Source organism: Notolabrus celidotus, chromosome 22, assembly GCF_009762535.1.
Source record: "Notolabrus celidotus isolate fNotCel1 chromosome 22, fNotCel1.pri, whole genome shotgun sequence".
Taxonomy (NCBI): Eukaryota; Metazoa; Chordata; class Actinopteri; order Labriformes; family Labridae; genus Notolabrus; species Notolabrus celidotus.
The window spans coordinates 2,462,406-2,478,499 of NC_048293.1; the positions used below are offsets into that span (position 1 = coordinate 2,462,406).

The 16,094-nt window shown below is 39.7% G+C and overlaps 1 protein-coding gene across 2 annotated transcripts in view; it reads right to left on the reverse strand.

Moving 5' to 3' along the window:
- Positions 1 to 14,979, reverse strand: part of syt16 (synaptotagmin XVI) — a 58,674-nt gene extending 43,695 nt beyond the window's left edge. The window contains exon 1 of one of the 2 annotated variants that reach the window (XM_034674300.1): positions 14,827 to 14,979. In XM_034674300.1, coding sequence (XP_034530191.1) covers positions 14,827 to 14,839 — 13 coding nt within the window. In that variant the 5' untranslated portion in view covers positions 14,840 to 14,979. The remainder of the gene's footprint in view (positions 1 to 14,826) is intronic. The other variant, XM_034674301.1, reaches the window with a different exon arrangement.
- Between the last annotated feature and the right edge of the window lie 1,115 nt (positions 14,980 to 16,094).

A 16,094-nucleotide genomic window follows, 5' to 3' on the forward strand; every position in this document is an offset into this window, starting at 1 on the left:
GTGAGTTCTCTGCAGTATTACACCATCAGTGAATCAGTTAGAGATAGGAAAAAAAGGACGCATGGAGGTTATTGATGAAACATTTTGTTGAATGTGCAAATATATTAAATGCAAACTAAACTGAATTAATGTGCAAACAAGGATTTAAGTCTCAGAAGTCAACCAGGGGCATCAGATCAGGCTAATGAGATGGAGAGATCGAAAACCATAAACATTTCACAATCACTAATCTTGGTTGTGAAAGGTTTTGTGTGTGTGTGTGTGTGTGTGTGTGTGTGTGTGTGTGTGTGTGTGTGTGTATGTATGTGTGAATACCAAATCCTTATCCCCTGATTACTATGCAGCTGCTGACTTTTCCACCCCAGCTTTGAAGTGAGAAGCGCCACAGGGGAAAAGAGAGCACTTTGATGTGAGCGTAGATTAAGATGAGAAAAAAACAGAAAAAGAAGAAGAAGAAGATGAAGAAGAAGAAGAAGGCACAGCGGCAGCAGAGGCCACGTTATTATCACTCATTAACGAGAGATACAAGAGATCCTGAAAAGGAAGAATATGGTGCTTTGTAGTTTTTTTCTTCTTCCTTTTAAAGTGATGAATAAAAGGAGCCTCCGCTGTCTCTCTTAGTTCGCTGTAAGGTCATTCATTAATATGGGTAATTAGTTTCAGGACTGTAAGCCTGTGTGTGTGTTTGTGTGTGGGTGTGTGTGTGTTTGCGTGTGTGTGTCCTGGCCTTTTGCCTGTAGATTATTACTATACCACACAGCTGATTGATCTGTCCCCAATCTCCGTGTAATAAACTCAAAAGCCTGTTGGATCCGGGCAGATTATCCCTCTGTAGTAGTAATAAATTTAGATGCGAGCGAAAACATGTCCGTGCCAATTTTTTTGTTTCTCCTCTCTGTTTAGGTCTATATCCCCACTGTACCAGGCATTTTCCACTCCCACAGAGAAATCTGAAAATGCTTGTTTCGTGTCCTGTGGGAGTGAAAAACAAAACCCTCTCGAAAACAATGACATAAGTCTTTTCAGAGGGGTTTGATTGTTAAGAAGCTGACTTCTTCCTGATGTCATTTTTTTCTGTTATTTCTGGTTTTGAGTCAAAAGAATTGGTGGACTCAGAGGTCCGGTAGGGCAATTGCTTCCCCTGATGCTCCCACTTTGGAAGAAAACTGCTGCAAACAAAATATGTTACGAAAGTCTTCTCAAGGATGCACTTGAAGTGGAGAAAGCTTAAAACAGTGACCTTTAGACTGCTGATAAAATGGAAAATACCACGAAGAGCCCTGTAGGGTCGTGCTTTTAGTAGAGTAAACATGATGACGTCCTTAAAGCAACCATCTATTGGAGAAAACTCAATAAAAGGACCCCGTAGGGCTGTCAAAGTACCCTCTTGAGTGCCATTCTGTTGGTGCCATCTATGTTGCCCTTGCAGTGAAGAAAACTCAAAGTGCCTAGACTGATGATAAAATGGAGAAAACAGGATGAAAGTTCCTGTAGGGTGCCCTACCTGTGCAGAAAACATGTAAAAAAATGTCTAAGAGTCTTCTTTATATTGGATAAACTTTGTGCAATTCCACTAGTCTGCCCATAAAATGGATAACACAGGATTAAGGTCCATATAGGGTGCCTTTCTAGTGGAGAAAACACATTTAAAATGTCCATAAGGCTTCCTTATATTGGAGAAACTTGAATGCAATGCGACTAGGCCGCAAATAAAATGGAGAAAACAGGAGGAGTGTCCATTAGGATGTCCTACCAGTGGAGAAAACATGTTAAAATGTTCTACTGGGTGCCCTTTCAGTGGAGAAAACTTGCTATAGTTCCACAAGGCATGTCGATAAAATGGAGAAGTATGAAGGTCCCTGTAGGGAGCCCATGTAGTGGAGAAAACATCTTACAATTTTCCACAGGTCGTTCTCTATTGGAGAAAACTTGCTGTAGTGCATGCTGATAAAATGGAGAAAACAGGATGAAGGTCCCTGTAGGGTGCCCTACCAGTGCAGAAAACATGTAAAAAAATGTCTAAGAGTCTTCTTTATATTGGATAAACTTTGTGCAATTCCACTAGTCTGCCCATAAAATGGATAACACAGGATTAAGGTCCATGTAGGGTGCCTTTCTAGTGGAGAAAACACATTTAAAATGTCCATAAGGCTTCCTTATATTGGAGAAACTTGATGCAATGCGACTAGGCCGCAAATAAAATGGAGAAAACAGGAGGAGTGTCCATTAGGATGTCCTACCAGTGGAGAAAACATGTTAAAATGTTCTACCGGGTGCCCTTTCAGTGGAGAAAACTTGCTATAGTTCCACAAGGCATGTCAATAAAATGGAGAAGTATGAAGGTCCCTGTAGGGAGCCCATGTAGTGGAGAAAAGATCTTACAATTTTCCACAGGTCGTTCTCTATTGGAGAAAACTTGCAGTAGTGCATGCTGATAAAATGGAGAAAACAGGATGAAGGTCCCTGTAGTGGGATTCCAGTGGAGAAAACATAAAGTGGCATTTACCATTAAGTGCCCTTTCAGTGGAGAAAACACATTTTAGTTTTTCACAAGGGACCCTTATACTGGAAAAACTTGATGCAGTGCCACTAGACATGTTGACAAAGTGGAGAAAACAGGATGATGGGCTCAGTAAGATACCCTTCTTGTTGAGACAACATGATGAAAAACTTAATTAGTTACTCTGAAAGGTACACTGTCATTAAAAATAAATGTAAGGCCCTCCAGACTGCCTGCAAAATAAACTGCCACACATTCTTTGGACACAAATTCCAACAAAATTTTCTAAAAATCTGTTTTTAAGTAAGTTTACAGATGGCTCCAATTACTACAATATATATACACAAGTTCTACGATCAGAGTTGTCCTGTTGAAATTCATCTCAGGACATGTAGTGTTTGTGATATGTTAAATATTTGTGTCCACTGGTTTGTGAAATTGGCTTCTTAATCATAGAACAAGACACTTTTTTTACTCTGCCATTCATCCGCTGCACTGATATGCTAACTGAGAGTTTGTTGTCGTTAAAAAGCTGAAGAAAGTGCTCAATCTGTCAGATACCTGAGATCCTCTATGGAAGACATGAATAAACATTGTCAATCTCAGGACCCTTCTCTCACTTTGCAACTCTATGGGAGGTTTTTTTCTGTCATGTATGAAAATGCTTTTGAATGGCCTTCATCCAGCTGACATTACACTGATGTTACTTTCTAAGCCTGCCTCCCCACTCTATCTCCATCTCTATTAAAAGCACCCTGAACTCCAGAGCTGACACGTGACGTTTACTGACCTCGGTGCACTAACACAACAAGAGCCGAGCTGTTGTTGTCGGGACGTGAGGCCAAATCATCACAGAAACATCAGCACATTGGTTTTTCAGTCTGACTCAAACTCACTGACCGCAAGGCTAATGCTCACACACACACACAAATACACACACACACACACACACACAACAACAACGCACACACACACACACACCTGAAAATCATAGTTTCCCTGGAAACAGCCCAGTGGCTCTCTTAAGGTATAATGAGTGTGCCTTTTCCCACCCACATGCAAGAAGGTCTCATGTTACCATGGCACTGCCTGTCTGTACGTCCTGATTGGCCAAACAGACAAGAGTGTCTCGGGGTTGAGATGATGAGATGATAAATAAATACAATGATGAATAAATATGAAATTCAAGTTGGTTCCACTTAGAAAGAACATCCAGAACAAGGCATCAAAACTGCCATTTACTATTTACAAAATGTACACAGAGAGGTGCCTATGATGCATACATGCACCCTAAATAACACTTTTGCATCTCACCTTAAAAAACAAATCAAGAAACATTACTGCACTGTGATTTCATTATTTAAATCTGTGTATGTGTAAACAATGTACATGTAAAGCAGTGAAGTTTTCACACTGAATGTAAGTTATCCATTTGTATCTGTGATAGATCAGGACAGGTTGTTGTTGATGTGTAGAATATTCATGCTTAGCTGCATATTTCTGTCAGCTACAGGAATAACTTGGTGTCTTAACAGAGTCCTGCTTTGTCAAGATTGTTATCAATAAAACAGATTTAACCACTGACACAAAGTGTTTAATTATTCCATACTACAGTTCATGTCACAAGCATTTTGATTGGTGTCAAAGCTGATTTGATGTCATCTCTATCTAGACTATTATATTAGAAATATTCTCACCACAATCTTTACATTAATTTAGAAATGTTCCTCAGAGGAAGAGCAGCTGTAGCTCTATCACCACAAACATACTCTTACTACACTGAAGCTGAGCTGCCATCTGCTGGTTGCAGGCTGCATTTCAACTGTTCATCATGTGAGCTGAAGTGCCAAAACACCTGCTGTGTCATCACTGATGGAGAGATAAAAGCGATAGTTGTGTTGTTTTTCATTGTGTTGCAGGAAACTGGAGGTTTAAAGGGAGCAGTAATGTGCAGTTAAAGCCTCAATAGGCTTTTATGTTTATGTTTATGTTTAATTTTGGAGGATAACACATGTAAGATCAGACCTGCTGTTTCTGGGGGTCTTCTTGCAAAGTAACACAAATTTAGTCAACTTTATAAAATCATAACCATAATTTTGCTCCTTACTCAGACAGGTTGAGATTTCTTTTTTATTTGTTATTTTACTGTTTATTGTTACTTTTAATTTAAAATAGCAACATGGCCTAAATGATGAGTTAATGTTTGGCCCATGGACTGTATAAATAATGGACGTAGTATCCGTGACATCACCCATCTTTTCCTGAGCCATATAGGAAATGCTGAACTCAACCAAACTTAGTGTGAGGTAAAGAGGCGGGGTTTGAGCCTCCTCGCAAGCAGCTATGTGTTCCCGCCTGTCAATCAAGTCAGTCATGTCCTTATTTGGGCAAAAACTCGTAAGTTTAATATCTTCTGAACCGTCACGTTAGAAATAAATTCAATCCCCGTACAGTGTGTGCCGATAGAGAAATTAGTGACGTAGACTGAAGCCGTTTTTTGATCCAGGCTGTAAACATGTTTATTTCTGCTGTAAAGATCGTCTTTTTTGAATGGGTGTGTATGTGGTTTCCGGTGTTTCTGCAGCCAGCCTCAAGTGGACGCTTGATGAACTGCAGTTTATAACACTTCCACACTGACTTCATATTTTGAGACCGGAGGTGGCCGCTTGGTTTGGCCAGTGTCATAGTGATGGACATCCCACAGTAGTTGAATACTGCCTGAGCATTATGCAGTATCCTCCAATAACATGCAAAGTGCCTTGTCATGTAGATTTACAATCATGTTTACTATGACTCAGCCGGATGCATACGCGAAAGTAAGGCTTAACATTGAGTATATCTATGACTATGGTGTCTAAGCTATGTAGGACTTTCTCTGTTTGATCTTTTCTCACACAGATGTTAAATGTTATGGTAAAACAACGACACTTAAAAATAACCTTTTCCAGTCTTTTGACACCAAACATTCACTCTTTTACACACAAGTTCTCACACTAATAATCTACCAACAAGATCGAACTTACCACAATCCCACATTCTCACATACCAGTAGCTTCACCTTGGGAGCAATAAGGGTTCAGTGTCTTGCCAACAGGACACAAAGCAATACAGACTGAAGGAGACGGGGATCAAATTGCCAATTTGAATGCAACTCCCTTTATGACTGAGCCAAAGCCAATCGACCAAAAGTCTAAGCATCAAAACTCTAAATCTATCAAAGTGATGTGCTTACTGGACCAAAAGTGATGTTTAATGGACATAAAAAAAGACATGGAAGTCTCAATTTGAGGCATGTGTTCCAATTTTAACACTTGCTTTTACAGTGTCGTCTGCAAAACAACAAATCTCCTTGAATGTCGTGATTTTCAGCGACAAAACAGAAAAATTCAAAGCTTACAATCTCTATCAGTCGTCCTGTTTTCTTGAACTGCTAACTTGGTCCCATTAGTTCCTCGTATTCCAGCCATGTCCTCACCTTCCTTTGTTTCCCTATGGTCCTGTTTTCGCTCCCCTCTTCCCTCCGCACATTAAGAATCCCAACTCATGCAGAAAACCAGCTTTACCTCTCACCTAAACTCTCTCTAACTTCAGTCTCTACTTCTAGTTCTTCCAGTGAAACTCTGATCCTGTGCTCTGAGCCGCTCTGTGTCCTGTATGACCCGTCAATCAGCACAGCTTTCCTGCCTCCCACTGGGCGAGGCGGACGTCTTCCTGAATACCACCAAGACACAACAACACAGAGGAAGGCGAGAAAGTTACCCGCTGTATTGTCCAGTGTGGGACAATAAGGAACGCAACTGCTAATATTAAACGTTTATTTTCAAAATGATAATTCTCTGGAATAAGAAAATGATTTTAAAGGAGTCTAATGGCCCTTTTCCACTACACAGTTCCAGCCCTACTCGACTCGGCTCGGCTCTACTCGGTTTGGGTACCTTTTCCACCAGCCCGAGTACCGACTCACGGTGGGCGGGGTCGTCATAACACAGCTGCACGAAACTGTATTCACGTCATTTTGACACAAACACAACAATCACAAACAATGGAGGACATGGAGGCAATGGTGTACTTGCTGCTCAGTCTGTGGCCTTTTTGTCGCAGGCTGAGAAACTTTGCGTGCAGACATTGTTCTGATTTTTTTTCAATGGCGGGTTTGATTCCTGTGTTGGGCGTCGCGCTCATGACTCTTCGGTGACGACATTCTCTGACCAATCAGTGGCCGACAGTCTGTCGACGTCACCTTTTAACATCGGCTCAGCTCTCTTGGAACCAGAGCAGAGCAGGTACGAAAAACTGGTATCTGACACGAGGTACGGCACCCGTGGAAACACAACACAAACCGAGTAGTAGTAGTCAAGCCAAGTCGAGTAGAGTAGGGCTAAGACGGGCCGGTGGAAAAGGGCCATTATAGTGTCAAAACACAATAGATTTGACCTGACCCAACCAGTGCTACCCAGACTGTGTTCCTCTAATCAAGACAAGTCCTTAATGAAAGCCTCTATATTATGGAAGCATATATGTACATTACACACAACAACAATTTCAAACATTCACAAGTCCAAAATGTGTCTTCATTCAAACAAACAAAGATGACTAAAACACATGCCATAAAGTCTGTAGTGTGAACATTCAAGTAAGGGCAGAATCACCGCCAATATGTCCAACTATCTTTTTAAGCAACACAATTTCCAAGGGCCACTGCTTCCAAATGGTCTGTGATGTTTGTAGCTCTTGAGTCCTAGACAGAGAACAGTAAAGTGTATCGTATTGTACTGTGTCGTACCGTATCATATCGTACTGTATCGTATCGTACTGTATCGTAGCGTATTGTATCGTATTGTACTGTGTCGTACCGTATCATATTGTACTGTATCGTATTGTATAGTATTGTACCATATAGTATCGTACTGTATCATATCGTACTGTAACGTATCGTACTGTAACGTATCGGACTGTATCGTAGCGTACTGTGTCGTATCATACTGTATCGTATCGGACTGTATCGTATCGTACTGTATCATATCGTACTGTATAGTAGCGTACTGTATCGTATCGTACTGTATCGTACTGTATCATAGCGTACTGTATCGTACTGTATCGTATCGTACTGTATCGTACTGTATCGTAGCGTACTGTATCGTATCGTACTGTATCGTATCGTACTGTATCGTATCGTACTGTATCGTACTGTATCGTAGCGTACTGTATCGTAGCGTACTGTATCGTATCGTACTGTATCGTATCGTACTGTATCGTATCGTACTGTATCGTATCTTACTGTATCGTATCGTACTGTATCGTATCGTACTGTATCGTATCGTACTGGGTCGTATCGTACTGGGTCGTATCGTACTGAATTGTATCGTACTGTATCGTATCGTACTGTATCGTATCGTACTGTATCTTATCGTACTGTATCGTATCGTACTGTATCGTATCGTACTGTATCGAATCGTACTGTAGCGTTACGTATTCTATCATGTTGTAATGTAACGTATCGTACTGTATCGTATCAACAAATCTGAATTATTACTAGAAGTGTGTTTTCTTATACTTTTATACTGTTCCTCAATGTTACAGACATTGGGAAGAACCAGAGGTGTTCCTAGCTCTTAGCTTTTCTGTATGCTCATCACAATGAGCGACACCCCTCACACTGTTTCCACAGTGTCCTTTTATATATTGTTATTGTAAAAATATTGATTACATATGGTAAGCCCAGACAAACAAGCTGTATACTTCCTGCTCCCGACCATAAACAGAGCAACACAGTAAGACAGTTGCTCAAGTTCTGGTAGAGACCAAAATGGAGCAAATAAAACTCTTATAATGTGTGATATTCATCTGAGTTCACTGTATGTGTAAATAGGCAACTGTTTGCTGATATGAAAACTTGTGATAATAGCTTGTTTGTGAGAGGGACGTTCTCCTGTGAACAATACTAAATGGCGATGATTAACTTCACCTGCTGTTTTACATCAGCAATTTTGAGTCTCTACCCCTCTGAGAAATCTCCACTCTCACCGGCTGTGAGAACAAAATGAAAGCGAGATGAATCTGGGATTCCCATCAGGCTGAATTAAAGGCAGCATAGTCACGTCAATAGGCACCAGTGCCGGTATTAACTAGAACAAACATGGATTTCAAGCCTGTTTCGATTTCCTGATACACACACAGCAGCATTAAATATTTCTCACGAGTCCCGATTGAGAGCGCTCGCTTCTCTCAGCTTGTCAGCCGGCAGTCTGAGAGAGACGAGGGGAGGAGAGAGAGCCATGAATAAGACATAGAAACAGTCTGTAACTAGGCCATAAGAAGAAGAAGCGCGTCACACACACATACACACACAGCTCAATGCTTCCTACTGTTTAAAGGTGCACACTGAGGAGTTCTTTGATGCTGTACTACATCTTTAACTTCATGACAATTTTTAGACAGCAAAACAGGAGAGCAGATTAAGAGGTGAAGTAAAAATGTGGCACAAGCTACATCCAGCTGTGTGCGACACATGTCTCTGTGTTGTTTTTCTGCTGGTATTTAATGTGATCAAAGAGATCTCACAGTTTCCGTCATTAGAAAAACAAATAAGGATTTGACATTAGAAGCGACACAACTAGTGGATTCTGTCTCAGTGTGTAAATAAATCCAAGCTAATGTTTTACATCACATACAACTTTTGGGACCTTTAACCAGTGACTATGCACTGCTGACCCATGACTAAGCATTTTGTTCGTTGCCCATTCAAGTTGTTACACTTATGTTTAAAGGTGACATATCATGCAAAATGGACTTTTTAATGGTTCTCTACCTGAAATATGTTTCCCTGACATGTCTACAAACCCCCCGAGAATGAAAAGAATCCATTCTGCCCCTGTTCTGATTTCTCCACCTTTCTGTAAATGTGTGTGAAACGAGCCGTTTCAGACTTCAGTGTTTTTGTTACGTAACAACAATATCCGGTCTGTCACGGAGTCAGAGCTCGGAGCTTGTTCAGCCCATAGACTGTATAAAATAATACTGAATCCCCCCTCTGTTTTTCATTACCTGCACAAATGTGTGCTAACAAGGAGCTTAGGAGGGAGGCATGCTAGTTGTAGGCTGTCTTAATAAACACAAAGGTCGGTTTTACTCCCCACATCTGCAGATTTGAAGATCTAGTGGATGATTTTTATTTGTCATGGATAAGTGCTAGCGCTAATTAGCATAGCCACATAGCTACATCTTCATAGCTGTAGCTGTGTACCAAGACACACAAGAAACACTAAATCTGTGACCAATCCTTCAGAAAGGTCCTGCTGCCTTTCTGCTAGAGGTCGGTTTTACTCCCTTACTCTTTACTTACTCTTGTGGATGATTTTTATTCATCATGGATAAGTGCTAGCGCTAGTTAGCATAGCCACATAGCTATATGTTCGTAGCTGTGTACCAAGACACACGTCGACATACTGATAAATAAAACAACAAGAAACACTAAATCTATGACCAATCCTTCAGGAAGGTCCTGCTACAGGCGCCTCTCCATCAGGATCAGATTCTGGATCAGATGAAGTAATGTGATCTCTGAGCAGCCGTGTATATTCAGCCAACATGTAAACATTAGATCAGCGTGCTGGAGAGCCGAGGGCACATCCACTTCCTGAGGGGGCGTGGTCAGAGAGAAAACAGAGTGTTCTGAGGAGGACTGAAGAAGAGGGATTTTCAGGCAGACCAAAATCTGATTTCAAAGTGTTTTTTTGAGCATAAACTTTAAAGACATGTTTTGGGGACCTCTTAGACCAATATATATTGATGAAAAAAGCATGACATGTCACCTTTAACCAAACACAGCCTACATACAACTTTATCCCCATTTTCTAGATCAAAACACTGACAAACTGCTTAGTACTACAAGATTTCATCTGTCATCTGTGCTTGCAAACAGGCAGTACAGCATTATAGCATTTTGATAGGAGCCATTAACCATTTATTGATTATTGGAGGCATTGTGGGCCTTCAATAATAAATATGGTAATTGGTTTAACTGACTGGTTATCCTGGTGCTGACTAGGGAGTGGACAACTAAACGTGCATATCCCTAGTTCACAGTCTATAAAACCTAGTCTTTGTTTCCCTCAAGCGTTCTCTCCTCCTGCAGGGACCCCTCTGGTTATGTAGTGACGTTAGTTTCTTACTCCCTGTCTCTACTTTGTTTATCTTACACATTTAAAGACACTCCCACCCCAGACACTTCACTACTGACACTAATGGTGCAGACATTTCTTGTCTTTTGACATTTTGGGATAATGACTTTGTCTGGCCTTAAAAATGTTAAATCTCCCTCTTCCTCAGACGTGGTTTTAAGAGCCGTATTGTGAATTGGCTGAATTAAGCTGCATTAGTTTCAGGGTCTTTGAGCTTCACAGGCTGTTCTCTAAGTGATCCCCTTTAAAGAAGTGGAACAAAACTTTAAAACAGAAGTCCCTGAAGTAAGATGATGATATTTCAAATATGATGCACTAACTACAAATGAAAATGCACTATGATAATTAGGTTTGGTTTGATGTAGAAGTCCTGAGATAACTTTTTGCCATATAAATGTGAGAAAAAGAAACTTACTGATGACCCCTTCTGAGGGCATTCATCCACTTGGAGTGTCTAAGGAGGAGGTTAAAAAGATCCAACTGGAACGAGTACAACAAACTTCACTAGCTCCAACATCCTGTACTCTAGCGGGAAACTGAAAGGTTCAAGTGTCAATATGACATGTTATCCAGTAGAGGTTTTTGAGTCAGAAGGCGCAAACTGTTGGTCTTGTGGTTGATAAACAACAGAGAGGCGATAACAGGTGTTACGGGTTGTGACGATCTCATGTGTGCTTCGGGATTAGAGAGATAAGTTTGTTTATACATAACCTCCATAGTGATGTTAACACAGTGAAACTTACAGAAGCTGTCAGAAACAAGAGGCATGTTCTAGACTGATACTTCATCTTTTCATACTTTATCCATGTAGGGAGACTTTCTAGCAGTGAAGAAAGGTGTATTTTCATCAAAAACCGCTGAGCCCCCTGTGATAGCTCCAGGCGCGCCCTAGAGGCCCTGTCCCCCCAGGACTCGGTCATCATGAAACCATTATGTAATGTATGCAACTACTATGTATCTATAATCGCAAAACCACTATGTGTTTTGTGTAATTATGTGTGTTTGTTTTGAATTTGATACACCTTAAGAAAGAAATGAGGTAGTAGTCAAACATGATTATATATAAACCACTATAGAATAATAATAATGTTATAATAAGAAACAAACATATGGAGGAAAAAACAGAGAGAAAATCTGTATTATTGACTTATTGTTGACTTTTCATGAGCCTTTACAATATTCATTTTATTGGCTTCAATATTGGAAAGTTTAAAAATATGAATATTAGTTGCAGTGAGGGCACAAGTATTGGCATGGACAAGTAAACCCTGTTTCTATTCTTAAGATTATTTTTGTCAGTCTGTGCTCTTGTCAAAGATGGTGTAACAATAATGCCCTTTGTCTGTGTAGTCTTCATTTAACAGTCCTTTAATTGTCTGTGTAGTCTTCATTTAACAGTCCTTTAATTGTCTGTGTAGTCTTCATTTAACAGTCCTTTAATTGTCTGTGTAGTCTTCATTTAATGGTCCTTTAATTGTCTGTGTAGTCTTCATTTAACAGTCCTTTAATTGTCTGTGTAGTCTTTATTTAATGGTCCTTTAATTGTCTGTGTAGTCTTCATTTAACAGTCCTTTAATTGTCTGTGTAGTCTTCATTTAACAGTCCTTTAATTGTCTGTGTAGTCTTCATTTAACAGTCCTTTAATTGTCTGTGTAGTCTTCATTTAACAGTCCTTTAATTGTCTGTGTAGTCTTCATTTAATGGTCCTTTAATTGTCTGTGTAGTCTTCATTTAATGGTCCTTTAATTGTCTGTGTAGTCTTCATTTAACAGTCCTTTAATTGTCTGTGTAGTCTTCATTTAATGGTCCTTTAATTGTCTGTGTAGTCTTCATTTAACAGTCCTTTAATTGTCTGTGTAGTCTTCATTTAACAGTCCTTTAATTGTCTGTGTAGTCTTCATTTAATGGTCCTTTAATTGTCTGTGTAGGCTTCATTTAACAGTCCTTTAATTGTCTGTGTAGTCTTCATTTAACAGTCCTTTAATTGTCTGTGTAGTCTTCATTTAATGGTCCTTTAATTGTCTGTGTAGGCTTCATTTAACAGTCCTTTAATTGTCTGTGTAGTCTTCATTTAACAGTCCTTTAATCAGGCTGTTAAAGTAAAGTTAGGGATGGTGAACAAAGCTATCATTGTGTGCGGACGACTCAGGCTTTTACTGATCAAAAGCGTTTCTGTGTGCAAACTATTTTTAAACTTTTTTTCAGGATATTCAGGTTTGAAAATAGATCATGAAAAATGTTTAACTCTTTGATTTGAGGAAATGGAAAGGCACATGAGTCACTGCTGTAGGGGTCCAGGGGCTGCGGACGCTCTAGACTTCAGCTGCTGATGTGCCAGCGGCTACAACTACTACTATCCGTCTCACCACTATCATCTCTCTCTTTCTTTTCATCTCCTCTATCCCTCTTTTCAACCCCAACTCGGTCTCAGCAGATGTGTGTCTAACATTAGTCTGGTCCTGCTGGAGGTTTCTGCCTGTTAAAGGAAGTTTGTCCTTGCTGCTGTAAGTGCTCTGCTCATGGTGGATTCAGATGAGATCAGACTGAGTCCTGTCTGTAAGAGGGGACTGGATCTTATCCTGTCTTGGTGTTGGGTCTTTATTAATAATATAACATAGTGTATGACTTGTCTTGAGATAACATTTGTTGTGATTTAGGCGGTATATAAATAAAGATTGATGTCATTAGAAATCTGCAGAGATATAAGGTATTCCAGTTTAGGAATTAAGACAGCCTTTGCATAATTAATTCTACATATAGTTTCATTGGTGTTGATAAGAGTCAAGAAAGATAGGAAGTAAAAACATTCACATGCTTTAGGAAACTCCTCCATATAGTTCATTTGTTGGTTACCCATCAGCTTTCATAACACACTCTTCAAACATGCAAGACCATTGTTATTGTCTAACTACAGGTAACAGCCTGTGTTTTACAGTACACTCCAATATGATAACGTTTTCTTTTACAGAGCATACAGTGGATAGCAAAAGTCTCCACACCCCTGTTAAAATGCCAGGTTTTGTGATGTAAAAAAATGAGACCAAGATAAATCATGTTAGAACTTTTTCCACCTTTAATGTGGCCTATAACGTGAATAATTCAACTGAAAAAAAATCTAAAATCTATTAGGGGGAAGAATACAAACTACAAAAAAAAAAGAGTGCTGAAATAAAATCAAAAGGTGCTTCAAAAAGTAATAAGTTAAAGGGTGTGTACACTTATGCAACCATATTTTCTATTTTTTTTTTTATTCTTCGCCTAAAATATATATTTTTTAAATTCAATTGAATTGTTCACGTTATAGTTCACATTAAAGATGGAAAAAGTTCTGACGTGATTTATCTTGGTCTCATTTTCTTACATCACAAAACCTGACATTTTAACAGGGGTGTGGAGACTTTTTCTATCCACTGTATAACCGGACTCTCAGCACTGTCTTCAGCCAATGTAGCAGAGAATCACAGCAGAACAGTTACTATCAAAGTCATAAAATGTGTGTTTGTTGCATAATAAATGTACAAAATAAAAAGACAAGTTCTAATATGATTAAAAACCTGATGGGTTGAACTACATTACATTCAGAGATCTTGTATTTATATGTAAAAGCCTCCTTCACTGGAATACAGAGTGGTAGACATTGAACTAATTTACTGTTGCAAAATAAAAACTGTCTCTTTAAATGCAGCCTGCCCTCAGCAGACCTATATTATGAAACAGCTCACTAAAAAAAGATGTAGTGTCATCATCACCACTGTAATGATTTGCATAGAATTTTTACTCGTTTTGGAGTATCACATAATTCGGTGCAGGAGATGTAAAAATAGCCTTCCATGAAGTGGCCATGATGAGGCAACTATCAACTCTCCAGTGAGTAGGCTACCACACAGTGTACTCAAAGCAGCAATATTAAAGAAATGTGTTTTTTTCTTTGATTTGAGACTGATCCAAACCCTGAAATATCAATGTTTAGATTAAACTAGGAAAAAGGGAGATATCTGAGTATAGAGAGAATAAACTGGCCTGCACATCCTCTCCCTCTCCGTCAACCAAACCTCTAGGAAGAAACCAGTGCATCCATCTCTAGCACTGACACTGTGCAGATTACCATAATATGCGTTGACACGGTGAGCAGACGGTTTTACTTACTGTCAGAGGCCATGGCTGCGGCTGTTTCCTCACACTGACAGCGGGGATGTGTCTGTTCACGGCGGAGCTGAGGCAGCAGCGTCCCCGCCGCTCCTCATCCTCCGGAGTCTCAAATCTGCATCCACACAGCGGTGAACGATGGCCCCTTCAGGTACTGTCGGAAAAACGAATCTCAGTGGATAAATGCTCAACTTGTTTCTCCAAAACTCTGATTTCTCGGTTTTAAAAAGTTATAACAGCTAACTATAAATGATCTGAATTATTTGCTCACTTAAATACAAATTTGACAGACATATTTACCTCACGCACAGAGACCATGGTCTTTGAACTTGATATACATCAGGCAGTACTACCTAACACATAAAAAAGCTATAGAAAAACGACTAAAGGTGCATTTCGACCAAGAGTTCCTGTGGTCAGTGATGTATGGAAAAAATATATATATTAGATAATATTTTGAAATCTTAATAAAAACTAAACTAGTATGCATTCCCAGGAACTCCCTCTGTGTTTCAACAACTGTGTAAACTCCACAAACACCGTTATGTTCAGCCGAAAGTCCCAGGACCTTTGAAAAGTACCACCCCCCAAGCAGGGGCTTTTCAGGGGGGAGATTATCTACCGGGGGTAAAGTTCCTGCAGTCGAAAAACGCCTTAAAGCTGGTGAAAATCAGAATCAGAATCAGAATCAGAATCAGAATCAGAATCAGCTTTATTGGCCAGGTATGCTTGAACACACAAGGAATTTGACTTGGTAAACTGTGCTCTCTTTGTACAAGGCATAAGAATAAGGCATAAAAATAAAAATTAAAAAATATAATAACAATAACATCAACTATAAATACAAAAGAACAACAAATAGGCTTGACTAATATGTACAGACTAAAATAATATGATAAAGTGCAGTGGTGAGTTGCAGAGGTTTTTACATTAAAATAATAGTAATTAAAATAATTTTAAAAATAGAAATATGGAATTCTGCTTGGAGCATTGTTGCATTGTGTATCTACATGTATATTTACAGAGAGTATTTATCTGACAGGTATGACACTGTTATGGTTTAGTGTTCATCAGAGTGACAGCCTGGGGGAAGAAACTGTTCTTATGGCGGGTTGTTTTGGCGCACAGTGATCTGTAGCGCCTGCCGGAGGGGAGGAGTTTGAGGAATTTGTGTCCAGGGTGTGAGGGGTCAGCGGTGATGCTACCTGCCCGTTTCCTGGCCCTGGACCGGTACAAGTCCTGGATGGGGGGGCAGGTCGACACCGATG